Source organism: Myxocyprinus asiaticus, chromosome 25 (assembly GCF_019703515.2).
Source record: "Myxocyprinus asiaticus isolate MX2 ecotype Aquarium Trade chromosome 25, UBuf_Myxa_2, whole genome shotgun sequence".
NCBI lineage: Eukaryota > Metazoa > Chordata > Actinopteri > Cypriniformes > Catostomidae > Myxocyprinus > Myxocyprinus asiaticus.
In genome coordinates this window covers 25608588-25635349 of record NC_059368.1, presented here as the reverse complement: position 1 = coordinate 25635349, position 26762 = coordinate 25608588, and the positions used below count along the sequence as shown (strand labels likewise).

Genomic DNA, 26762 nt, shown 5'->3' with positions numbered 1-26762 from the left:
AAGTAACAAATGGCTTTTGCAGGATTCCACTTTGTGCAGTTTGGTGTGATTGCAAATTGATAGATGTGAGTGAGAAACAGATCAATATTTAAGTCAATAAATCAATAAATAAAAGGACTTTTAATATTGATCTGTTTCTCACCCACACCTATAATATCGCTTCTGAAGATATCGATTTAATCACTGGAGTCATATGGATTACTTTTATGCTACCTTTCTGTGCTTTTGTAGCTTAAAAATGTTGTTACCCATTCACTTGCATTGAATGGACCTACGGAGCTGAGATATTCTTCTAAAAATATTTGTTTGAGTTCAGCAGAAGAAAATAAAGTCATACACATCTGGGATGGCGTGAGTGTGAATAAATTATGAGAGAATTTTCATTTTTGGGTGAACTGTCCCTTTAAAGCTTGCAACTGAAAACACATTTTACTATACTATTAAGGGTTCACTTTAGGTATTCTTGTAATGTGATTGCAGAGGCATGAAAAAAAAAGTAATTTTCCTTTCTGAATCAGCTGAATAAGGAGAATGGATAATGATCAGTTACTTGAGATAAGTGAACCTGCACTAACTGAAAAGCGTATAGTACAATTTCACCAGTTCATTTAAGCAAAATCTATAGAACAATCTTCATTTTGTGCACTATAATTGCACATTTTCAGCCAGCGTAAGGCTGGAGGAGGTGGTTCAAGCGGGTGTGGTCAATGACGTGCGGACACTCAAATAAGTACCAGCGTTCAGTGACATACAGTGCAGAGCAGACCTTAACATATCTTCAAAAAAGCGTTCATAGAGTCTGGCGCACTTGTCTTTACTGCAAATTCCCTCTTAGATAAGCATTTCAACAGATTTAATGTGACAGGGCAGCGGAACAATTTTGCTTTGAGATACTTACTGAATCCCGTATATCAAGACAGTGGACCCCCATCATATGATAAACTTAAACATCGATTGCAACAGGTAGGTTCACTATCTTCCAACGTCATATTGTGGTAATCTGGGGAAACTAGATCAGCGTAAGTGCTCGAATGCATATAGATTCTTGCAGAATGTGCATAGCCTATACTGTTGAGATTGGCATGCCGCGAGCGCATCGGTTTAATTGATGGAAGTATTCAGAATGTCCCGTTCACATCCAGTCACTTTCCCTCTTCTCGGTTACGAGTTATCAAATCGAAGGGTTTTAATATGGTTAGAGATGCAGCTTTCTGTAAGTTGACTTGATTGTTATTTATTTATTTATTTATTTAAATAATGTTATTAGGATGTGCATATAGGCACAGGTGTTGAGTAGCCAAATCTATTTAATTTTAAATGCATTTATGTTTTGTCAGATTATGATTTATTTAGTAGTACTCAAACTGTACAACCATATGCTTTATGTTCATTCACCAGGTTGAAATGAGTGATGTTGCTCTCAAATGTTGTGTCTATAGCCTATTTCTGTTACTGCATTTGTAGGAAAGCTGCAGTACAGGATGCATTCAGGCTTGTTTTATTTTTTTATTTATTTATTTATTTTTATTTTTTATTTATTTTATTTATTTTTTTAATTTCAGTGCTTCACAAATGAAGAAGAAAAAAATGGAAAATGTTTCATAATGTTGCATATCACTTCATATGCAGCTCTTTTTTAAACAACATTATTAGTTCATTTAAGTTGCTGAAATGAGTCCCCCCAATTTTTTTGGAGGTTTCGAAGTTGATAATTTCATGCTATAAGATAGATTTCTCACCATTTCCCCCCACAGCATATTATATACACTGACAGTGTTGCCAGTGTATAATGTAAAAGATTCTGTTTCAGGTTTATCTTCATAAAGAAATTGCATAAATAAATAAATAAATGAATGTTTAAAATTCGCTTGCGGGTAGCTTGCTTTTGGGTAGTTATTTGTATGTTACTTTTGTTGTTTATATGCATTCACTGTGCGTCCAAAATACCAGGGGGGAAAAAATAGCCACATTATTATACAGATGATGACAGATTAATCAGGACAGTTATAGCTACAGTATACTCCATTGGAAGGCTTTTCTAGCTTTCTCTTTTAAACTGGAAAATTATTGAAAGAAGAAATCAAAGGAAAAGAAATAAGTTAATTTAATAAATGACATTTATGACATTTTGTTATTTGTTCAATGCATAAGGTGTAAAATGCTCTTGCTCAACAATGCCTCCCTGATTTTATGCTCACCATTCAAAATTGCATGTCCTTTTTTCCGAAGAATTTATTTGAGTAAACTTCTGCAGGTTACTCATTCGCACTGAACTGTGGGGAGATGAAGAAAAATGAACAAAATTATTACTTTAGTAAATATTATTTTTATTTATTTTATTTATTTTCCCACCCTTATTCTTGTAGTGGTGTAAAAATGACAAGAAGGGTTTGCTGCCTCTCGTGTAAGATTTCGCTTTACTTGCTGTGCCCTAAGGATTTTGATATTAGCTTAATTCGTAACATTTATTAAGAAATGTATAAAAACCGAAACACCCTTCAGTCAAAAGATTGCCCTGGAAGGCATACTTGTTTTCTGACCCATCCAAACCCCACCAGCATCATTTTGCACAATTATAACAATCTAATAGCAGATCTACCTTATTTGCTTATCTTGATAGACATTAATGTGGTGAAATGCAGGTAACTCATGTATAATACTCCCTTTGAGGGTAAATATAACCAAAGATGCTGCAAAGCACTTTTGACATGGTACGATTCTAAGGTTAAGGGTTTGCATCAGGCCCAAAGGTGGTCTTCGACTTTTTCCCAGCACTCCTGCACAGGGCAAGGTTTCCGTCTCTCCTTCTCTCCCTTATCCGTTTTCCGCCAGAGAAGGGAGTGATGGAAGCTGGACAGGGGAGATCACAGCATGGCCTTGGGTTTTTGTTTTTGGTATGCACTGCTGGCTTGTGGCCGGGCAATCTTTTCCCTCAAGAGTATACATCATAGCAGACTGGTTGTCTGTAGAGAGTTGATGCAGGCAGCTTGAATGTCTGTCCCTCTTTACAAGGCTCAATCTCTGTTTCTCTGTCTTCCTCTCTATCTTGGTCTTCTTTACCCCCCCCCCCCCCCACTCAAAAGAAGAGTGGGAGTTAGAGGGAAAGAGTTATAGGTTTTGAGGTTACTGGCTTTTTAATGGGAAGAATATATTCTCTAATATCATAATGCTGAGCGTGTGCAGAGGATTTATGTCATGTTAATTACAGATTGGTTAATGTGTCAGTTATGGTGGATTTGAGAGCAAACCTCTACAGCTAGTCAAAAGGTCAAGAGATTTTGTCAACATTTTATTCCTGACATTTCTGTGCACTGCGAATACATTTTATATACTGTTTATTAAGTTACTGAAAGCAAAGCATATTTAGCTCTTAATAAGCATAACATGTTCACTGCTTATGAGGTGCAAAGAAGGCATATAATTTGATGTGGCAGTCTTTGTGGCTTGTCATGCTGATGTAAAAAGAGCTTTCATTGGAAATAAGTTTTGCATCAGTGTTTAATATCTGTTATCAAAACATAATTTTTATATCTAAAATAACATTAAAGCATTAAGTCACGAGAAGCCATGTGTTACAGTAATAACCATGGGCAATAGGTTGTTTGAGAAACAACACAAAACTGAGAGGTAAAATCATGCTAATGCATTGTGCACAGATTTATAAACCACAGAGTGGCAACAGCAATGTGATAAAAAACACTAATGCTCAATAATCTGTTATATAAATAACTGTTAATTTATTCTAAATTCTAAGTAATCAAAGTCCATTTCAAGGCAAGTTAGTCCACTCGGTGGCCATCTTGAAAAGGCTCCCATGCAGCTATTTGCTTTGGATACAAGCGGCATACAAGTGCAGCTCCTATCTTGAATGGAGCAAGACCAAAATCTCCAAAACAGTTGGTCAAGATAACAATCAAAGAACATATTTTAAATCAGCAGTAATATGTGACAACAATGGTATCATAAAATGTGCTTCTTTAGCTCAGATCACGCTAAAAAAAATTATTTTTCAGGCTGGTTCAGCTAATACGCATTTACATTCTCATGTTGACTGACAGGCAATGTCTGTATCTAAAAGGTGATTGGCTCTTTTACCTGTAAGGCGGGACTTTCACCCGCCATATTGGCCATTCCAGTTTTCCCCAATCATTTGAAAGCAAGTGCTCCGACTCAACTAAACAGTCTCTGTTTGTAACATAGAGAATATCCATTTTATAATCATTACCATCTAACATTAAATGCTTTGATGCATGTCTGTCAAAATTGTGTTTTTCCACATACGCTTTAATTATAATTTTTTTTTCATACGTTACTCTCTCTGTAATTTTGCAGTTACCTGTGCTCTGTGCCAGATATGTTTTGGCCAACTGCCTGTCTGCACTAAAACAAGGGTTCAAAAGTCCTCAGCTGACTAAGGTCAAGTCACCATTGCCAGTCCAGATAGACAGTGTTGCTAACTGATCCTTTCTGAAGTACAATCTGCAACAGTGCGTTGGTAAGTAGATTCAAAAGAGGCACTTTAACAGACTTTTATGTTGAATTAAAACTAATGTATAGCCATAACACGATGCTTAACACAACAATCTCTCATGTCTCTCATTTGTGGAATGTAATGGCAGCACACTTCAATGAGCTGAAAGAAATTACATTCTCTTACTGATAGAAATGTTATACTTGTCTTCATTAGGCTGTTTCATGACTCACTCTGTGTGAGAGGCATAGGTGTATAGGCATATATAAAGATTGTACGTGTAAGTTTTCCTGAGACAGATTTTTATGTCTCTTAAGAAGCCGCTTTGGTTGATTAGATGGAACAAGTTGAATGCTTAACATTGTATCTTTGTGCTTCGAACAGACGTTAAATACACTGTAAAAATGTTTCTGTAAAATGTACTGTAAAAATGCTACAGTAAAAAAACCTGATTAATGGTAGTAACCTTAAAATATATGGTACATTTTTTAAATATATTTAAAAAGACAATACATGTTTTGTTTTTTTTATGTAAAAAGTATGATTTTCTGTATAATTAACAGCAAAAATTTATATTATGTTTAACAAGAGAGTACATGTACTTTTTCAGTAAATTATTGTTAAATTTACGGTAAAAACAATAATTGGGCATTCCCAGAATTCCCTGCATGACCCAGTTCATTTCATTATATTTTATGGGAATAGATATGTTTCTTCTTATTTTTAATATCAGTTATGTACTTTGGGGTGTTCTGTGTTATATTTAATGTAGTTTAGTTAATGTTTATTGCATTATTTAAATTTCACATGTGTTACCCTGATGGTGTTTAGTGTTTGTGTGAGTGACACTGAGCACTGTCTCAACATGTTTATTGCTCATTGCTCCTGGAAGAGCCATTATTGGTGAACTTCATGTCATCATGTTCCCTTTTGTAATTACTCTGGTGATTAACAATACATTATAAAGTGAAAAGCAGATTTTTACAGTTTCAGAATTTAATAATATAAACGAGGGTAATGCACCGTAAAATATACAGGCATCAAAATTACATCCCGTAAAGCCTGAAACGTGGTTACCGTATTTTTTACGGTGAATTTCTGGCAGTTACGTTTTTTAATGTATATTTAACAGGATTTTTTTTACAGTGTAGGTACAGTAGATGAACAAGACCTGCAGCTTTAATACTTTATGAGAATTTAGAAGGTAATAATGAAGAAAAAAATTGAAATATCTGCAAGAAAACATTCTCTGTAGTGAATATACTGGTGTTTTGGACTTAAAGCAATAACTTAAATCTTAGATACTGGCTTTATAATGCCACAGTATATTGATTCACATTGAAATGCTATTGGTTGTTATACTGTCAGAAATCGCAAAACAATTGAATACAAAGTTTTACAGATCGTTATGGAAGCAGGACTTATTTTTTCACATACTGTGTATTTGTTTTGTGATAAAGTGTGAAAAATAAGGCTTGTTTCATATCACACACAAAAGCAGCTCATATTTTTTTCTATGCCCATATTATCAGGTTAGAGCATTCACACTGGACGTGTGAGCAACGCAGTGCTGCGCAGCAATTATTTAATTAAAAATAAAAGGTAGCTTATGAAGATATGGATTGAACTACTGGAGTCTAATGGATTACTTTTATGCTGCATTTATGTGTTTTTTCTGAGCTCCAAAGTTTTGAACCCTATAGACCAATTCCACTGTTTACAAACATTGCAGCACATGTGTATTAAGTGGTGGCAGAAAACCAGCAAATTATTGTTTTAGATTTGACAGATAAGACAGCTACTGCTAGCTAGATAATATAAAATAAAATGTACCTTCTGGTTCAAAGCTAGCTAGGTTTAGGGATACTGTTGCTAGTAACACAGCTAGTTAAAAGCATCGATTAAACAAAAGTAGGACACAAAGCCATCATAGATACAGAAATATTTGTAGCCAGACAATTTATAGGTAACAGCTAACTTTTTGAGGACTGTTAGGTCAGCTGATTAATTAGGTTTGGTTTATGGTTTACACCGGCCTTTTTGTCAACACTTCTGTGTGTGACATAGGCAGTGACGTTGCCAAATTATTGGTCAATTGACTTGCATTGTATGGACCTACAGAGATGAAAATCTTTGTTTGTGTTCAGCAGAAGACAGAAAGTCATGCACATCTAGGATGACATGAGGGTGAGTAAATGATGAGAACATTTTCATTTTTGGGTGAACTGTTCCTTTAATGTTTGTTTATTTATTTATTTATTTTAGAAAGTTAGCGGTTAATACTATGGAGCTAAAACAATGACTAAAGTATTTGAATCTGAAATTTGTTCATTTAAATTGTAGACATGGGACATTTAACAAAACTGAAGACTTTTGTGGAATATTTTGGAAATTTTAATAAATTTGTATTTTGAAACAGCAGATTTTTTGTTTTGATTTTTTTTTTAAACTGTAATTCTATAATTCAAATGATAGAATTAAGAAGAAATTCCGACCTCCAAATACAATTAATTTGCATTCAGATCTCAGGGTTGAAATTCAGATGTAAACTAACCAGGTCAAAGGTCAAGCAAAGCTGCCGTAGATACTTGTGCCACCCTGTGGTCAGCGTATTTATTACGAAATAAACATGGGCAGAGATTAATAAATTATGGAAACGTTTTGTTCATTGTAGTTCATGTTAAGTATTTCATTAACTAACGTTAACATATCCCAACTAAATGTAAAGTGCTACACATATTCTGACAAGACAACATCAGCAATGACAAGAAGTAAAAATAAACATAATAAACTAAGGAAAATGAATGACTTCATATTGCCTCCCATATAAACTTTGCTCAGCAGAACAACACTTTTGCTTCCATGTAGCAGCATTGTATAATTGCAGTTATGGATACAATGCTTTTACTACAATGTAAATTTGGCTTGTACTTGCTGGGTGGCGCAAGGAAATAACACTGCTTTGTTTGACCTTTGACCTAATATGTATAGGATCAGAATTTCTCAAATCTGAATGTGAGAGGTTTGTATTTTGAGTCCTGAATTTCTTCTTAGTCTTAAAAATGTATAAAAATTCATAAAATAAGCCAGTTTTGTCTAGAATACAAGTGAAAAAAATGTAGAATGAATGATAAAACATTTTTTCCACATTTTAAACCACACAGAAAGCTTCTGATGATGCCATAACCTACATCGTGTTTCGTTATCAACAATCCTTCATCAGTGTCTGAGGAATTCAACATGGCATATGTCAACAGTCCCCTGTCGATGATGCAACAGCACTGAACCCGTCTGGTTTACCATGTCTGAGTATCTCGAGGGAGACAGTCCTCTAATGCAACTGCAGGAAGTGGATTCCAGCAGGGTGGGAGCTCATGTCCTCACCCCTTTTTTTAACTCTACCTCTCCGGCCCTGCCTGTGGAGAGTCACCCCATTTGTATCCCCTCACCCTACACGGACATTGGCCATGACTTCACCACTCTGCCTTTCTATAGTCCCACTCTACTGGGCTATGGCGCACCCCCTCCTTCAGACTGCCCTTCAGTACACCAGTCACTAAGCCCCCCCATTTTTTGGCAACCTCAAAGCCACATTTCCTCGCTTGCATTGCATCAACAACAGACTCGCCTCCAACAAAACCATACAACCAATGGGTCTTGGACCGAACTTACACCACATGATCAAGCCGATGAGAAAAACAGGTACTGTATATGGAAGCTGGAAATTAGATCTTGGTTTTAAAAATATTATTGTTACTTTTTATGATTGGGTAACTGGAGTATATTTATAAAAAAAAATTTTAATTAGGCTAAATAGTATTTGCTGAATTATTTAAATCGTTTCAGATGAATACTGGTACAGAGTTTGTATATGTTAAAATCAGTTACTGCAGTAGTTAACCTGAACTACACTGTGAAAACTGGTAAGGTGCTATTGTTGCCTTAAAGGAATAGTTCACCCAGTAAATGAAAATTCTCTTAGCATTTACTCACCCTCATGCCATCCCAGATGTGTATGACTTTCTTTCTTCTGCAGAACACAAATTATGATTTTTAGAGGAATATCTCAGCTCTGTAGGTCCTTACAAGTGACACTCCAAAAATCACCAAAGTCATCATAAAAGTAATCCATACGTCTCCAGTGTTTTAATCCATATCTTTAGAAGTGATATGTTGATGTGGGTGAGAAACAGATCAATATTTAAGTCCTTTTTTGCTAGAAATTCTTCTCCCTACCCAGTAGGTGGTGATATGCATGAAGAATGTGAAACACCAAAAACAGAAGAAGAAGAATGTGAAAGTGAATGTTAAAAGCTGTTTCTCAATGTGCGTTCATTTGTGTTCTTACATTCTTGTGGACTTGTTCTACGTCATCATCCACTGCCGAAATTCGATTCCAATCCTCAAGAACGCAAATACCGAGGACACAGGAAATTACCCGGATGTGTCCTTGATTTCGAGGATGCATCGGATGGTGACTTGTGGGCATGAACACGGTAATACAGTGGAAGACGAAGGACATTTATCATTTTAGTTTTTTTTTCCTCAAGAGTTTCCCGCTGTACCCTCGCGAAAGTCTGACGGCTCGTGAGAGTCGTTATACTCCATCAACATTTGTTATTTTTTTGGGGGGGGGCATCATTTTAATATTGTAATAAACACACGAGTGGCATCCCTTCCCACAGGAGTACCCTTCAAGGAAGCAAAAAATGCCCCGGGGTGCTGTAACCTCAGACGACTAACAGGTCAGATAAAAAGTCCACTCCATGTATTGTGTTGTAAGTTCATCAAAAGAATAATACTCGATTGCTACCGCATTTCCGACATCGCGTACCACTTGTGTAGACAGATTTATTAATTATAATGGGAGTGGTCATGTCGCTTTCAGTGATATAAATTAAATTAGTCTTTTATAGAATATTGAAATAAATTGAAGGAGCTGTCAGGTTCAGCCAAAGCCAGTTTGGTTTTGTTGAAGCTAATAAGCCATTTAGACTAATCACTTTCAGAAAAATACTATTAGGCTTCCACAGTAATGCAGCTCCCTATGCGCATATTACGCAGTCTGCGTAGGGCATCAACTCCCTTGGGGGGCACCATCATACCCTAGGGGGCAGTAGTGTAGTCTAGGGCAGTGGTTCACAACCTTTTTGACTCCAAGGCCCCCCACTGTCCAAGACAATTTTTGAAGACCCCCTCGCCCGAAAATAGATGTGTCTGATTAAAATAATTAATCATGGAACATTTTTTATTCTAGAAGTTTCAGAAAGAGTCTGTTTATAATTTGTAGGCATACATATTAAAGTATTTTTTAGCATTTTAATTAAGTAGGATTATTTTAATATTTCTTATTTTACATTTTAAGTCATCTTGAGCCCCCCTTGGAAGTGTGCTAAGGCCTCCTAGTGGGTCCCGGCCCCCTGGTTGAGAACCACTGGTCTAGGCCATACGTAGATATACGCCGTATGCCCACCTATCTTTCTTAGGATTTTGCGTATGCCCACATAAAATAAGTGATGATATGTATGGCTGCCAGAACAACGAGTAGTCTTTTGACCCTGAACTTTTTCAATCTACCAACGCGATGCCACAGCACCATTGAGTGAATTGTGTTTTTTATTATTATTATCATTATTTAAGTGTACAGGGATTCTCTCTAAATGTGCACGGAGCTGCGGTAGGTGGGAGCGCAACTGATGGCACAGACAAGACAGACAGTCTAAGCTGATCCACCAATCAGAACGTTCATTTCAGACACGATTGGATATTTGCTAACCAATCATATTTTCCATTTCGGTAAGGGGCGGGACATTTCCAGCGTCTAATGCTGATGCACAAGCATCCCTGGAGCAACCATAATTTGAGCTGTAAATTTATTTCCCTGCTAAACGTAAATATATGTAGATACATTAAAATGTTATTTATACTATTAACATTTTTTAAAATACTGCATGTTATCATACCCGTGCTAGTTTTTGATGCTCTTCACCTTTGCTGGACAACTGTGTCTCCTAATTATGTCAAATGTCTTTTTTGTTTGTGCCATTTACTGCTGTCGGTGGTGCCTTTTTCTTGCGATATCAAATCATTTAAATTCATATTTCTAAGTAGGAAAACAACTTCACTATACACAGAAAAGCACATAATAGTACACAAATAAAACAAATAGGCTTAACCATTAATTCTTATGTAGGCTATATATGGTAATACAAGACAACTTGTTAACGTGAACATTACTACACTCATATTAGCTATACAATGCTTAACCGTTTATTGCATATTATTTATGTATTTGTTTATTAATTAGAATAATTATAAAGTATTAACAATTTTCATAGTAGCCTAATGAAAGGAACATTAATGACACCTATTCATTTAAATACATATTTAACATCCTGTCCTTTTCTGCATATCGCAGCCGTTCCACCCCCGGCATAATGCGGTGGCTCGTTTCAGCTTATCGCCAATAATTACAACAGTCTTTTTTTTATGGAAAAAAATATATTTCTTACACATTTTACATATGTACTGTATATAAATGTAAATATATGGGGGGGTCCTTCATAAATTCACAGTATGCCCATCTCTTCAGACACTACTACACCACTGCTAGGGGGTCACCAGAAACTCTAGCATTCGTGGTATACAGTCGATCGCCTTGCGCTCGTATTTTCTCATCGTGCCTTCACACCATGCACCACGTTTCCAGGGTAATGCCGTGGTACTGAATGATTGACCATGGTCATATTTCATGATACTGTCATGGTACTTCAAGGTACTTTAAAAAATACCATGGTTTTACTATGACACATGTCATAAACATGGGGTTATCACAGACCATGTCTGAAAATAAATAAATAAAGAAGTGTATTATCTTGGTGCTTTTTGTGAGAAATATAATAGAATATGCTATTATTTGTGATAAAGGAAAAATTGAAAAAATTATGTACAGTATATTCTGTATATACAAGAAAATGGTTAAATACTTAAAAAGCAAATAAATTACTTCAAAAAGTATTTATTATTACTACTCATTAAAATAAAAAAAACAAAAAATCTGTGCCCTTTTTTATCATTCCGCCCCTGTCCCTGCTAAGGACTGTGCACTGCTCCTGTCCCTCCGAGTTCATTCTTCCAAGGTAGCTTGGCAAGACTGATCTTCATAAGAACACAAGTCCATTCTCTGCATTCTTAGAATTGAGAAACACCCACAGTGAAGATTGACTGAGCTGGGAGGAGACTTTATAGTAAAAAAAGACTGAAATATTGATCTGTTTCTCACCCACACCTATCAAACTGCCTCTGAAGACATAGATTTAACCACTGAAGTCTTATGGATTACTTTTATGCTGACAAATGCAATTTTTGGAGCTTCAAAAGTTTGACACCCATTCACTTGCATTGTATTGACCAAACAGCTGAGAAAATAATTAAAATCTTCATTTGAGTTCAGCAGATGAAAGAAAGTCATACCAATCTGGGATGGCATGAGGGTGAGTAAATGATGAGAGAATTTTCATTTTTGGGTGAACTACCCCTTTAAGGAGCTATTTGATCTAACCCTTAAAAATGAGTTTTGTTGGTGTAACCTAATGTCAGGTTGATTCAGTGATGTTAAATAATATTTTTGACTCGAATAAAACCAGTTATTTAGATGAAGCACATTTTTTTTCATTGTAACAATAAACACTTTTCAGGAATATTTATACATATAATACATTTTAATATTGAAAGTTAAAAACTTTGCCAAAATTAAAGGGATAGTTCACCAAAAAATGTTTACATTCTGTCATTATTTACTCACACTCATGTCATTCCAAACCCATTTGACTTTATTTCTAATCTCCTGATAACTTCAGTTACCATTGCAAAAAAAAAATTCTCCATCCAATCAAAGTGAATGGTGACTGAGGCTAACATTCTGCCTAACATCTCCTTTTGTGTTCCACGGAAGTAAGAAAGTCATATGGGTTTGGACTTTCCTTTTACTTCTTTATGAACTAACATTAACTAACAATGAACAATAGTGCATTTTTAAATGAACATAAACCAAAATGAATAAATGCTTTGAAGAAATATTGTTTATTTTTAGTTCATGAAACCTAATGCATTAACTTATTGAATCTTATTGTACAGTGTAATGTAAAATAACCTAATTATTGACTAGTAACTAGAAGCTAGTCATTAAAACTCAAATACTTGTGTATGCTTCCCTCTGCAGCAAACCTCTGATAAAGAGGGTAGCGGATGCTGAGGAGACTTCTACCTCATTGAGAGGTAAAGCTGACATGCACTACTGTGCTGTCTGTAGCGATTATGCCTCTGGGTATCATTATGGAGTGTGGTCGTGTGAGGGCTGTAAAGCCTTCTTCAAGAGGAGTATCCAAGGTACAGTGTCTCTCTCTGCATGTACTCATAAACTTTATTTTGTCAGCATCTCCATTTTCTCAAAAGATATAGGATAGAACATGTTGGACAATGAATATGTAATCCTAGTCAGCCTTGCACATTGGCTAATAGGGAATGGCTGATTTATTTTGTCAGGACACAATGATTACATCTGCCCTGCAACCAACCAGTGCACAATTGACAAGAACCGACGCAAAAGCTGCCAGGCCTGCAGACTACGGAAGTGTTATGAAGTTGGAATGATGAAATGTGGTGAGGCTCCTTTTGCTCTTTGCCGTTACGCTTGCTTTCTCCTTCCCTCCCTACCAACAGCTCTTTTTACGCCCTCACAGTTACCAAATACTTTACCAGATCATGCCAAACTCTGCTGACTTTTATCCAAAGTCATGGACTTTAGACCCAACCTCCCAATATTAAACAGCTATCATACCGTGAAGTTTTGATATGCATAGATAGTGCCCTGGATATTTATTGACATCGGTCAAAGGTACAGTACCTTCCACTAAAACACCTCGGGCACAATACTCAAATTTAATCGTCTCATACTTGTGTTTTGTGCTTTTACATTTATTTGAACCACATGACAGTAAAGGGATGAGATCAATATTTGTCAGTCTTTTTAGCCTTGCATTTTATGGTCTTCTTCTTTATAAACACATGGGCGAGTGTCTCAGAGGGCTTGTCCTCCAAAAAAACAGTGATTATTTTGCTACTTGTGGAATTAAGCCTCTGTTGCTGTGGAGACTTCCACTGTTTATCCCTACTTATCCTTGTAATTGCTGGTTTAGCACAGTCTATTTTCATAGCTACTCTTTAAGGCTAGAAGTGAAAGTGGTGTACTCTCTTGTCATTGATTGATGTAATTGTTGTGAACTCTTTGAAGATATCAACATCAGATATCATTGCTTTTCTCAAGCTTTGCCTAATGTCCAAACATATTTCAGTTTAAACCATAGCTTGAATGAATAAAGCGTAATGATATTGTTATCATATTATTATTAGTGTAATAAAATGGTGGCAACAGCTATGTGATAAAAGACACCAATATTCAGTAAACAGTTACATCTATTAATAATTATCAGTACAAACGGTTCTCTCACAAAATAATATAGATACAGGTACAGTTCTGTATGCTGTTTGCTGTTGCCAAACAATGTGTGTCACTTTATTATAGAATGTGCGATCATAGGTGTGCGTTTATCGGCTATTTCACAATGGTTTTGAACATGGCTCTACCAATCAGAATTTAGAGTCTTTACAATCCATTTTATCAGGGGCCCCGGTCGGCAAGCGGAGTGGAACAAAATTTTTTCAGCTGCAGTTGAATTGCACTATTTTTAAATGTTCTTGACAGATTTGATTTTTACTCACAGTTTCAGTATAACTCTCTATACCAGCATAAAGAGTTGACGTGAAATTGACTTGAATTGCAATTCTATTCGAACTTTCACAGGATTACGGAGAGATCGTGGCAACTACCAACAAAGAGGAGCACAGCAGAAGCGTCTCGCCCGATTCCCTGGAAGGGCTAGAACAGGTGGTCAGAGACCTCAAGAGGTTAAAAGTGTCCCACGTCCCCTCGGTGGAAACGAGGTTGTTACCGTGACGTTAAGCCCCGAGGAACTAATAGCTCGCATCATTGATGCAGAGCCACCCGAGATTTACCTCATGAAAGACATGAAGAAGCCATTCACTGAGGCCAACGTCATGATGTCACTGACTAACTTGGCCGACAAAGAACTCGTTCACATGATAAGCTGGGCCAAGAAGATCCCAGGTGTGTGTGTTATCTTTTAACCCTGTATGGTACCATGTAGCCATATGGTAACCATTTTTTTTTTTTACTTTCTTACCTTGCAGAAAAACAATGCATTTTCAGAAATGAAAGGGCAGTTTTAAAGTAGCCAATATTATGCTGTTTTTAAGTCACATGAGATTTGAGTTTGTCTCCAAGACAAACCTAGGATCACCCTTATAGGGAGACACCTGCTGAAGTGCTCTACAAATATACAAATAAAACATTATTATATTTAAAATTGTATTTTATTTTTAGACAAAAATGAAAGTGGCAATGTTTTATGGAAAGGACAAGAAGAGTGCACAGTGCTTGCTTCTGACTGACAACAGTGAGCATGAGCTAGGCTTTAGTGACAGTGAAAATAATCAACAATATTAAAGAACGCATGAAAGTGTTTCATTCAGTTTTAGTTTGTAGGAGTTGCACGTTTATAAATACATCAATTAATTTAAGAAATATTCATTTAATTCAAGGAGAAATCGATCATTTTTAAGAAAAAAAAAATCGTTTTTTGGAACATTTTCCATTGTGTTACAGAGTTGCCATATGGCAACATTTCCCAAATCTTTTTATTTTATTTTTTATTATTATTTGTTTTTGTTATTAGAGCTATTTTATAGCAGGAAATCAAATGGGGAAAATAATCCATCATTAGAACATAATGCATACCATACAGGACTAAGATGAATTCATAAACATTAGCTCAGCATTTTACCGTGCAATTTTCAGATTCATTTGATTTTTGAACACTTCCAATTACATAATTAAAAGAAAAACACTGCAAAATAAAATAAAAATATCATTAATTGATTAAACGTGTTTTTTTTTAAATGTTTACATTTTTAAATGTATTTAAATGTGTGTTGTTTTAAGGATGTTTACATATTTTTTACTGGAAAACAAGACAAAAATGCTGTTTATGAAAATAATTTTAGTAGTGAACACTAAATCTAAAATCCACTAATCTATTTGAATCCAATCCCTTATTTTAGGGGAATTGTTGCTGTGACAGATTACTTTGAACTTTATTTGTTTTTTGTGGGGATTTTTTTTCTTTCTTTTTTTTCTGATGATTCTAATGAGTAAAGTGTTTGTCAATCCATATTATACCAAATGACTAAAGAATTCATAAAGACACCTCTGTGTGGGAGGGTTTTTTCTTTTTTCTTTCTTAGACTAATTTTTAAACCAATTCCCTGCACTGAAGGAGTCATAACAGTACTTTTCATCTATACTTGTTTTATTATACTTGATGTGTTCTGTTTTCTTGTCTGATTAATTAATTAATACTATTGAGATGGGGACAGTCTTTCACTAAGCTATTATTGAAATATATTGTTCTAATTATCTGATTAGATTCTGAACACAAACATTTTGAATACATAAAAAAATTAAATCTACTGGCTAGTTATTCCTCCATATAGGGATTCTTACCTTATGTAGAGACATAAGCCTTATCTCTGTTTTGTTCAGCGAAGCACTAACTGCTGAAATTAACCACACAGCTAGCATTGTGATTAACTGTCAGCCAGAGGTTGCACTAGAAAAAATCTTTATCCATCATTTTGACGGGCTGAGTTGTAAAATTTCCATCATGGTCTATTTTTACCCGTCAGAGTCTATAACATTCAGAGGTGTAGAATCCATTATAATGGCATATACATGACAGTGGATAGGCTTAAATGATAGATTTTTTTTGTTCTACCTGTCAATCAGCCACCGCGCTAAAACAAGATTTTTATACTATTCCGGTTATGTGCAGCTTTAAAAGGAAATAAACGTCCAAATGGAAAATTTGGAAATGCACATACATACATAAAATGTCACAGATGAGAACCACACACATCTCTGAGGCTCTGATGCAGGTACTTGACAAAAATAACTGACAAGTTTGCTCTAAATGTCATGTTTGTGCTTCGATTAAAAATTCAAGTTAGCAGAAACAATGTGTCGTTTTTTTTTGGTTTTTTTGCGCTTTCATTTTGATATCATACTTTGCTCTTTATTATAATAAAATAAAACACTAATCATGCAGTAACACACTGATTACATTAGAGTCACTGTCCTCGAAATTCGAACACAGTTGGTCAAAAGAGATGCACATTGCAGGTGTTAATGGTGATGACACCTCTAAATGCACATCTTAATACCAGGCAATAAACGGGGCGCACACACAGTGGGAGTGTATGTGAAAGAGTTAGTGAAGTCAAAACTTATGCTCTAGGCTAAAACAATCTTATTTTTTATCTGTCAAAATGACGGACAGCATTTTGAATTACCCGTCAATGTTTAAAAAATTCGGTAAATGACGGAGAATTTTCAGTTAACGCAACCCCTGCTGTCAGCTATGAAGTGTTTTCTGCTGAACCTTTAAAGCAAGCTTAAGCTCAGAGTTTTGGTTGAATTATATTGAACAGTTTTTTGATGAGTGTGCAATATATAACAATATGCATTCCTCCCTGCAGGTTTTTTAGAGCTCAGCCTTTTCGACCAGGTCCATTTGTTAGAGTGCTGCTGGTTAGAGGTTCTGATGTTGGGACTAATGTGGAGGTCTGTTAACCACCCTGGCAAGCTCATTTTCTCGCCAGACTTCAGTCTCAGCAGGTAACTAGTGTAATTAATTCTGTGTGTATTCTTCCAGTGGCCTGATTTAGGAACAGGCACATCTTCTCATCTCTCTGTTGATTTATCTCTTTATTCTTGTATGATTTAGATGATAAATATTATCATTCAGCTAGCCATCCCATCTGTATGTCAGTAGAGTATAAAAATCATTTATAGGTAACTTCTTTAAGGTAAGTATTTAAAGTCACTGATCATGCATTAAGGACAGTTTGGAGTGCATAATGGACTCTAATTATCACTCTAACTCTCCACTTTGGTATTGAGTGAGGTTGAAAGCCAAGTTTGCCATGGCTTGGCAAGATCAAAGTTAACAAGACCACTCATGCAAGTCCAAATTCACTTAACAAGTCCATGTGGTTTTTCTCCCTCAGTCAGAAAAAAATAGGATCTGAAATTCCATAAATGATTGCTGTAAAATCATAACATAAACATAAACAGAACCAAATTATGACATTCAAATTCAACTAGATTAATTAAATGTAATAATGTAATGAATTAAATAATGTAATATAAATTCTCATGTGTGCCCCTGAGCGCTCATCACATTGCAAACAAGACATGTGAATTCTTAAAGAGATAGTTCACCCCAAAATACAAATTCTGTCATCATTTACTCACCCTTACGTCGTTTCAAACCTGTATGACTTTCTTTTCTCTGTGGTACACAAAAGGAGATGCTAGGCTGAATGTTATTGTTTGGGATACAACGAAAGTGAATGGTGACGGACGCAATCATTCTCCCTAACATCTCCCTTTTTAGGTGAACTATCCCTTTAACAGCTGTCATGCTTTATTAAATATGGCTAAATGTCCCAGGAATATGGTCATAAAAATCACCAGTTTGGTGAGATGAGCTGAGGTGTTCTGCCAAGATGTGTGAAGCTGTGTGTTTGGAGCTAAAGAGTTGCCTTTGTAACTGTTGGGTGCCAGTAACTTATTCTTCCATTGCTTCCATATTGTCACAGTCCCTGTACTCCACTGCCCTTTGTACCACTTTACATGGTGTGTACCCATTTTGTAATGCAAGGAAAAAAATGGAGCTAGGGTTACAGATACTCTGCAAACTTTATACAGGACTTCGCTGCAAAACCGTTCTAGTCATGGGTGGTTGTGCTTTTTATTGGACAGTGCTGTAAATATGCTTCCTAGAGTATCTGATCTGCTGCCAAACATTTACTGTATTTTCATAGGCTTTAAATAAGGAATTCATTGTATCATAGCCATCTGCGTCCGTCAGTTTAACTTGGTAAATTCTTTGCCAAAGTCAAGAAAGTGCAGAAACAGTGAATGCCTTCTCTCTGAGTTCATTTGCCTTAAGACCCAATGCACCACTGACATCAGCTGAGCCATCCCTATCTAGGATGTTTCTGCTTCTATAAAGTGCTTGATCTAATATTCCATCAAGCAGCCATGACGTCAATTTGTAGGCCAACCCGGAAGGCTAATTTGCCATGGGTTCCCTCAGGGAATTTACAAGGGTTTTTTAGAATGGAAGTTTAGGATTATGAGTAGGTCTACAACAAGGTCTGTGGTTAAAATTATTAGTCTTTTTTTTTACAATATAAATTAAACAGTAATTTTGAACTGTGCATTTTGAAGCCACTGTGTTTAAAATTATATCGCTAAGATATTGAAGTTAAATGTGTACTTAATATGCACTGTAAACCGCTTTGAATAACATCATCTATCAATTTAAAGTCTTTCTCTTCCACGGGAAACAGACCAAAATTTTCATGATGCCAAATGCTTTTTGTAATGAGAATATCCCACCCACTTATACCACCTACATAGAGTAGACACAAGAAAGTAGAAAATTATGGTTCATTGCTGTTACGTTACTGAAGCCCAATGGTTTAGAAGAGAGATAAGCCCTTTATGCTGTTTCAATTGGAAACATTTGAACACAGAAAAGAAAACTGTATTATGTATAGCATACTACTACTACAACTACTTCCACTGCTACTACTACTACTGTAGATACTGCAGAAATAGTAAGAGTATTGTGGTAGTGAACCATTTCATGGGGTATTTAATAATATGGTAACACCATCCATACTGGTCTTATTCACTTTAGCAGTCCAAATTGTATCACCTCTCAGTGTCTCACAGAGCTGTTTGCCATTGATGCATTGAACAGAATTCAACATTCATACTCTTACTGAGTGGCAGGTTTGGAATACGGTTAGTGAGGTTTGAGAGTAAACACCCGGTCCCGTGTTTCCGAGAGGGTGAAGCTAATTTGCAGGACTGATAAATGTCTTTTTGTTTGGCAGGGACGAGGGCAGCTGTGTGCAGGGCTTTGTGGAGATCTATGATATGCTGCTGGCAGCCACATCCAGATTCAGAGAACTGAAATTACAGAGAGAGGAGTACGTGTGTCTCAAAGCTATGATTCTCCTCAACTCCAGTAAGAGTGTTCTTGAGAGTTTTTCTCATTTATGATTTGAAATGAATATTCCCGGTTCCATACAAGTTGAGCTCAATCGACAGTATTTGTGGCTTAATGTTGATTACCACAAACATTTATTTTGACCTGTACCTCCGTTTCTTAAAAAAAATCATAATAATAATTAAGCAAAAAATCTGGGTAACAGTGAGGCACTTACAATGGAAGCGAATGTTAATTCGTAAACATTAAAACACTCACTTTTTAAAAAGTATAGCCAAAAGATGTGAACAATATGCCTGTTAACATGATTTTAGTGTGGTAAAACTGCTTATTAACCTTTTCTGTGTAAAGTGTTGTCCAGTTTTACACTTCGTTGCCACAAAGACGTAACGCCATAAACCCTGTAATCCCGGTAAATGATTTAAACAACCTAACATCTTAAATAATTAATTGGATAATTAATATAAGTGCTTTTATAAAAATGATAAGCTTAACATTTCTGCCTTTAATCCCTCCAAAAATTGGCCCAATTCACTTCCATCTTAAGTGCCTCACTGTAACCTCAATTTTTGCTTCTTTTTTTTTTTTTATTTAAATAAAAGCAAAAATGATTTTAGTAACCAAAATTATGCCACAAATGCTGTCGATTGACTTTAACTTGTACTGAACCCAGAATATTCCTTTAAATAATGAATGTTTTGTTTTAATAAATTAAACAATTTAATTAATCACCCAACATTTCTCTCATTATATACTCACTCTTATGTTGTTCCAAGCCCATATGACTTTCTTTCTTCCTTGGAATGCAAAAGTATATATATGTACAGTACTGTGCAAAATTCTTAGGCGCATTACATTTTTCACAAAAACATTTGTCTTAAAATGGTTATGTTATATATTCTGCTTTAAGAGTATCAGTAGGAAATATCAGTTTTAGATTTCAACATTCCCTTTGCAAATAAAATTGAATAGAAGAAGAACAAGGAGCTCTACAACAGATAGTATGGTCCCCACAGAGCCCGGATCTCAACATCATTGATTAAGTCTGGGATTACATGAAGAGACAGACGCAATTGAGGCAGCCTAAATAGATAAAAGAACTGTGGCGAATTCTCCAAGAAGCTTTGAACATCCTATCTGCCAACAACCAAGAAAAACTGTGTTCATGTGTACCTAGGAGAATTGATGCTGTTTTGAAGGCAAATGTCACATCAAATATTTATTTAGCTTTTTTATGTTTACTACAATTTGTATGATGTTAATTGATAAATTAAAACTGTTTATGGCATTATTTTTATTTTACAGTATATATACACACACACGCACATGCACAGTGCATTCAGAAAGTATTCAGAGCCTGGATTTGGGGATATTCTGCCATTCTTCTCTGCAGATCTTCTTAAGCTCTGTCAGGTTGGATGGGGACCGTCGGTGGACAGCCATTTTCAGGTTTCTCCAGAGATATTCGCTTGGGTTCAAGACCAGGCTCTGGCTGGGCCACTCAAGGACATTCACAGAGTTGTATCTAAGCCACTCTTGCATTGTCTTGGCTGTGAGCTTAGGGTCATTGTCCTTTTGAAGGTGAAGGTGAACCTTCGGCCCATTCTGAGGTCCTGACCACTCTGGACCAAGTTTTCATTAAGGATATCTCTGTATTTTTCTGTGTTCAGCTTTCTTTCAACCCTGACCAGTCCCCCAGTCCCTGCCGCTGAAATACACCCCCACAGCATGATGCTACCACCACCATGCTTCACCGTTGGAATTGTATTGGGCAGGTGATGAGCAGTGCCTGGTTTCCTCTAGACATGACGCTTGGAATTGAGGCCAAACAGTTGTTTTATCAGACCAGAGAATCAGACCAGTTCCCCAGATCTGTGCCTCAACACAATCCTGTCTCGGAGCTCTGCAGGCAGTTCCTTTGACCTCATGGCTTGGTTTGTGCTCTGATATGCATTTTCAGCTGTGAGACCTTATATAGGCAGTTGTGTGCCTTTCCAAATCATGTCCAATCAATGGAATTTGCCACAGGTGGACTCCAATTAAAGTGCAGAAACATCTCAAAGATGATCCAGATAAATGGGATGCACCTGAGCTAAATTTCAAGTGTCATAACAAAGGGTCTGAATACTTATGTCAATATGATATTTAAGTTTTTTTCTTTTTAATAAATATACTTATTATATATATATATATATATATATATATATATATATATATATATATATATATATACACACACTATATTGCCAAAAGTATTCACTCATCTGCCTTTAGACGCATATGAACTTAAGTGACATCCCATTCTTAATCCATAGGGTTTAATATGACGTCGGCCCACCCTTTGCAGCTATAACAGCTTCAACTCTTCTGGGAAGGCTTTCCACAAGGTTTAGGAGTGTGTTTATGGGAATTTTTGACCATTCTTCCAGAAGCGCATTTGTGAGGTCAGACACTGATGTTGGACGAGAAGGCCTGGCTCGCAGTCTTCGCTCTAATTCATCCCAAAGGTACTCTATCGGGTTGAGGTCAGGACTCTGTGCAGGCCAGTCAAGTTCTTCCACACCAAACTCGCTCATCCATGTCTTTATGGACTTTGCTTTGTGCACTGGTGTGCAGTCATGTTGGAACAGGAAGGGGCCATCCCCAAACTGTTCCCACAAAGTTGGGAGCATGGAATTGTCCAAAATCTCTTGGTATGCTGAAGCATTCAGAGTTCCTTTCACTGGAACTAAGGGGCCAAGCCCAGCTCCTGAAAAACAACCCCACACCATAATCCCCCCTCCACCAAACTTCACAGTTGGCACAATGCAGTTAGACAAGTACCGTTCTCCTGGCAACCGCCAAACCCAGACTCGTCCATCAGATTGCCAGATGGAGAAGCGTGATTCGTCACTCCAGAGAATGCGTCTCCACTGCTCTAGAGTCCAGTGGCGGCGTGCTTTACACCACTGCATCCGACGCTTTGCATTGCACTTGGTGATGTATGCAGCTGCTCGGCTATGGAAACCCATTCCATGAAGCTCTCTACGCACTGTTCTTGAGCTAATCTGAAGGCCACATGAACTTTGGAGGTCTGTAGCGATTGACTCTGCAGAAAGTTGGTGACCTCTGCGCACTATGCGCCTCAGCATCCGCTGACCCCACTCTGTCATTTTACGTGGCCTACCACTTCGTGGCTGAGTTGCTGTCATTCCCAATCGCTTCCACTTTGTTATAATACCACTGACAGTTGACTGTGGAATATTTAGTAGCGAGGAAATTTCACGACTGGACTTGTTGCACAGGTGGCGTCCTATCACAGTACCACGCTGGAATTCACTGAGCTCCTGAGAGCGGCCCATTCTTTCACAAATGTTTGTAGAAGCAGTCTGCATGCCTAGGTGCTTCATTTTATACACCTGTGGCCATGGAAGTGATTGGAACACCTGAATTCAATTATTTGGATGGGTGAGCAAATACTTTGGGCAATATAATGTATATATATTATAAATAGGTATATACTGTAGATATAGATATAATTTAGCATTTTTGGAGCTAAAAGAAATGTGTGTGTGTGTGTGTGTGTTCCAGTTCGATTCTGGCTTGTCATGCACTGATCACACTCCCCTTCACATTTTCCCATAATTTCCTATTCTTTTCTTTCTTCTTTCTATATCATCAAAAGTTGCAAAAGAGCCAAACAACAAAAAAGTAAATTAAGAAACTGGCTTACCTCCACAGACCCATAATAAATACGCTTCATTTGAGGCCCATAACTCTTTCAGAAGGTAACTACTATCCTAGTTTTAATTGAAGGGAGAGTTGGCAAGGCCGAGCAAGAAAAACGCTCACACACTGTAAAGTCTACAGTATCTATTTCATTGAAAACGCTTATGTAAGTAACAGGCAGTACCTGGTTAGTGTTCAGTGTCTGAGTGAAACAGTATTTCTTCCTGCTCTGATTCCCCTGAAATTTTGATCTGTCTTTCCCTCATGTTTTATTTCTTCCTTCTCAGCCTCTTTCATCTGTCCTCAGTTTGTCTATTCACTGTCACAATTTGATTGCTCCAGCTGTGTTGCATTGTTTTTGAATCAGATGTTCTTTGGTTTTGATGGTTGTTTGGATCTCACCCACTATTATTTCAAATGGTTGTAAATGTCAGTGCATTATGGCTTTAATCTCTGTGAACCTGCACTCAGTGTTATTTGTGCTTCATTACAGACATGTGTTTGAGTTCGTCAGAGGGAGGAGAGGAGCTGCAGAGCAGATCTAAACTGCTATGTCTGCTGGATTCGGTGACAGATGCTCTGGTGTGGACCATCTCGAAGACAGGCATGAGTTTCCAGCAGCGCTCCACGAGACTGGCCCACCTGCTCATGCTGCTCTCCCACATCAGGCATGTCAGGTACAGACAATGACCCAAGTTTACACATGGTATTAAGATCAGTCTCGGGTGATCCAATCACAAGTATAGTAATATAGTAATATGCAGTATATGTACAGTATGTACTTCAAACAGATTGTCCAAATGGATGTTAATACCTGTTAAATAGGGGCCTTTGAGTGCACATAATGGAGGTAGAAGAGATGGACCACTCATAGAAAATGAATGGGAGAAATTGTAACACTCAACATGGTGACTGGGGGCCAACATGGAAGTCCCACCTTTCAGTAAAAAGACCCAATAACTTGAGTTTGTTTACTTAAGAACACATATGCACATTAACTGGACCAGTCTAAAAAAAAAAAAATATATATATATATATATATATATTCGATTTGAACTGAAGAAGCCAAATTTATAAAACTGTTGTTGTCATATTTTATTGCTAATTTGAAATATGTTATTGAACTGCTATCTTGACGAACAATATTTTTTTTGGAGATTTTGGTTTTTGCACATTCAAGTATATAGAGCTGAACTTGTATGTCTGTTGCCTTTGAAAGCAAAATTTTTCAGCTTTTGGATAAACCCACTGATTCTCAGTGTGATAGTTCACAGCAAATATAGGATTTCTAAGGGAAAAAAAGGCCTATTGACCTGTTTCATGTGACGTCAATGTATGATCGCACTGCCATGTTTGTGACTAATATTCCATATACCTTCATTGTGCTGCACTGTGAGATGTGACAAAAACCTTCTTCAGGAGTTAAAAGCAGCTCTTACGTTCGTACAGACAGGATAATCACAGACGTTTTTTATTACTGTGACTAAATCAGACCAGATAACAACACAAAAACATTTGTAACTTCTAAATGAGAGATGTTTACAGTGAGGTACCGGTAGGTGTGTGTACTCATTGGTCACACATCAAACTTGCTGGCATACGGAGATGAATCATGGATAAAATATCAGAGGCTTTATATGGAGTTAGGATGAAAATAAGGTGCATTTCGAACTGTTCTGAGACCAATGCAGACAGACAGCACACTGGAGGTTAAGTCATTCACTAAATATGGAGCAAGGGAGCATCCTATAGCTTTCCTATGTAGCCAAGTACATTCACTCCTAACATCTGACCAAAGGTTCAGTTTCACTCAACCACTCAACATGGTTGGCAGACATGGGGCAATGGTAATCAGTTCAAACTGTAGATTCAGAATTTATAATGCTAAATATAATTTTAACATGGCTGGCACTAATTGGACGATGCTGGCCATTACTTGTATCAGAAGTAATTATGCTAATTTCTGATTGGTAAAACGCTTCAGCACTGGCTATCACATTTTGTTTGACAGTGCAAAGAGAGAACATTGAGATTTTGTTGCCAAAGTAGAAAAAACATTGCTTGTGTTGCATTGCTCATGAAAAAGTGGCTTGTGGCCTAGCTGTCCATACACATAAATAAATTGTCTGTTATCTATTTCTCTGTTCAACTGTGAATTACAGATGCAAAACAGTCACAGAAATTACCTGGCTAATTAGTGTCTGATTGCAATTAGTTTATTTGCACTACCCAATCTGCTACTTATTCATTTGTTCAAACATTGAGTTTAAAATATGATTATAATTAGATGTTTACTGTAGTTGTTAGGTGAAACATGATTTGAAACATTTGTAAGTATATATAGGTGTCGTGTTCTACAGTACCACTGTTTCTATGGTATGATTTCTGTGTATTTGTACTTTGGATTCTTTGTGCAAAACCTGCCACTGACCACATATCTTTCATATGTAGTAACAAAGGCATGGACCACCTCCACTGCATGAAGATGAAGAAAATTGTTCCTTTGTATGATCTGCTTCTGGAGATGCTGGACGCCCATATCATGCACAGCTCTCGGCTGTCTCACTCCGGCCCTCGAGGGGCACCTGTTCCTAAAGAAAACAAGGGGGCCCAGGAGGTCTACGCCTGCTCCTCTCAGCACAGAGGGACCCTAGCCAATCAGGTGAGAGACAGAAACAGTGGCCTGATTTCTGCATTATGCTGGCGAAATAAATAAAAACTGATGAAACAGTGGTACTGGAAATGCTGTTTTGCAAATATTGTAATGTTTGTCTATTTCACTTTAATTTCCAGTTCTTTGGAAAAGACTGTTGCTAGCTAAAATTTTTGTGAAAATATTGAAATTATTTTACAAGCTGAATAAATATTGCATTAATTATGTGGGCCCTCACGGTTTCCCTAATAGCTCTTCTTTCTCTCCAGTGTTGAAGAATGATCTGTAGTTTCGGGAGGATCAACAAAAACGCCCCATAAAAAGAGTGGAATAGGATTATTCCAGATGAAAAACACCACTGATGTCTTGAGTTTTTTTCCTACAATTACACCTGTTTGTAATTTGCAGTAAAATCTGCTGTAAAAAAAAAAAGACCACTCTCTCTGACCAAAAACTCTCAAATCAGTTTAGCTTTTGGCATCTAATCAGCAAAGAAACACATGAATTCCAATTTTCCGATCCAAACCACAGTCGTGTGTGGATCACAATCAGATTTTTGGAAATGCCTCCCAGTCTGAACTATCTGTAATTGGATTTTGAGTATTTTTTTTTATTGGATTTTTTTTGTCATTTGGGACATGGTGAATAAATAACATCTTACAAAGAGTGCAGCAGCTAGCTGTGTCAGAATCCGCTCACTCTTTCCTCA

At 36.7% G+C, this 26762-nt stretch overlaps 1 protein-coding gene across 2 annotated transcripts; it reads left to right on the top strand.

Moving 5' to 3' along the window:
* The first annotated feature begins 790 nt into the window (after nt 1-790).
* Nucleotides 791-26434, top strand: LOC127415936 (estrogen receptor beta-1). 2 transcript variants are annotated; one of them, XM_051654957.1, is made up of 12 exons: nt 791-963; nt 4333-4495; nt 6622-6658; nt 7636-8173; nt 12693-12859; nt 13016-13132; nt 14334-14657; nt 17144-17282; nt 19577-19710; nt 23894-24077; nt 25852-26062; nt 26323-26434. In XM_051654957.1, the coding sequence occupies exons 4-12, from the start codon at nt 7773-7775 to the stop codon at nt 26326-26328; spliced, it is 1683 nt and encodes a 560-aa protein (XP_051510917.1). In that variant the 5' UTR covers nt 791-963; nt 4333-4495; nt 6622-6658; nt 7636-7772; the 3' UTR covers nt 26329-26434. The 2 variants fall into 2 exon arrangements, with proteins under 2 accessions (XP_051510917.1, XP_051510919.1); XM_051654959.1 differs by lacking the exon at nt 791-963 and having other exon boundaries at nt 4443-4495; nt 6619-6658.
* Nucleotides 26435-26762: the final 328 nt, after the last annotated feature.

Coding starts and splice junctions, on each gene's coding strand:
- LOC127415936 (XM_051654957.1), top strand. CDS start 7,773: ATGTCTGAGTATCTCGAGGGAGACAGTCCTCTAATGCAACTGCAGGAA. Junction 8,174..12,692: donor CAAGCCGATGAGAAAAACAG/GTACTGTATATG, acceptor TTCCCTCTGCAG/CAAACCTCTGATAAAGAGGG. Junction 17,283..19,576: donor CCAGACTTCAGTCTCAGCAG/GTAACTAGTGTA, acceptor TTTGTTTGGCAG/GGACGAGGGCAGCTGTGTGC.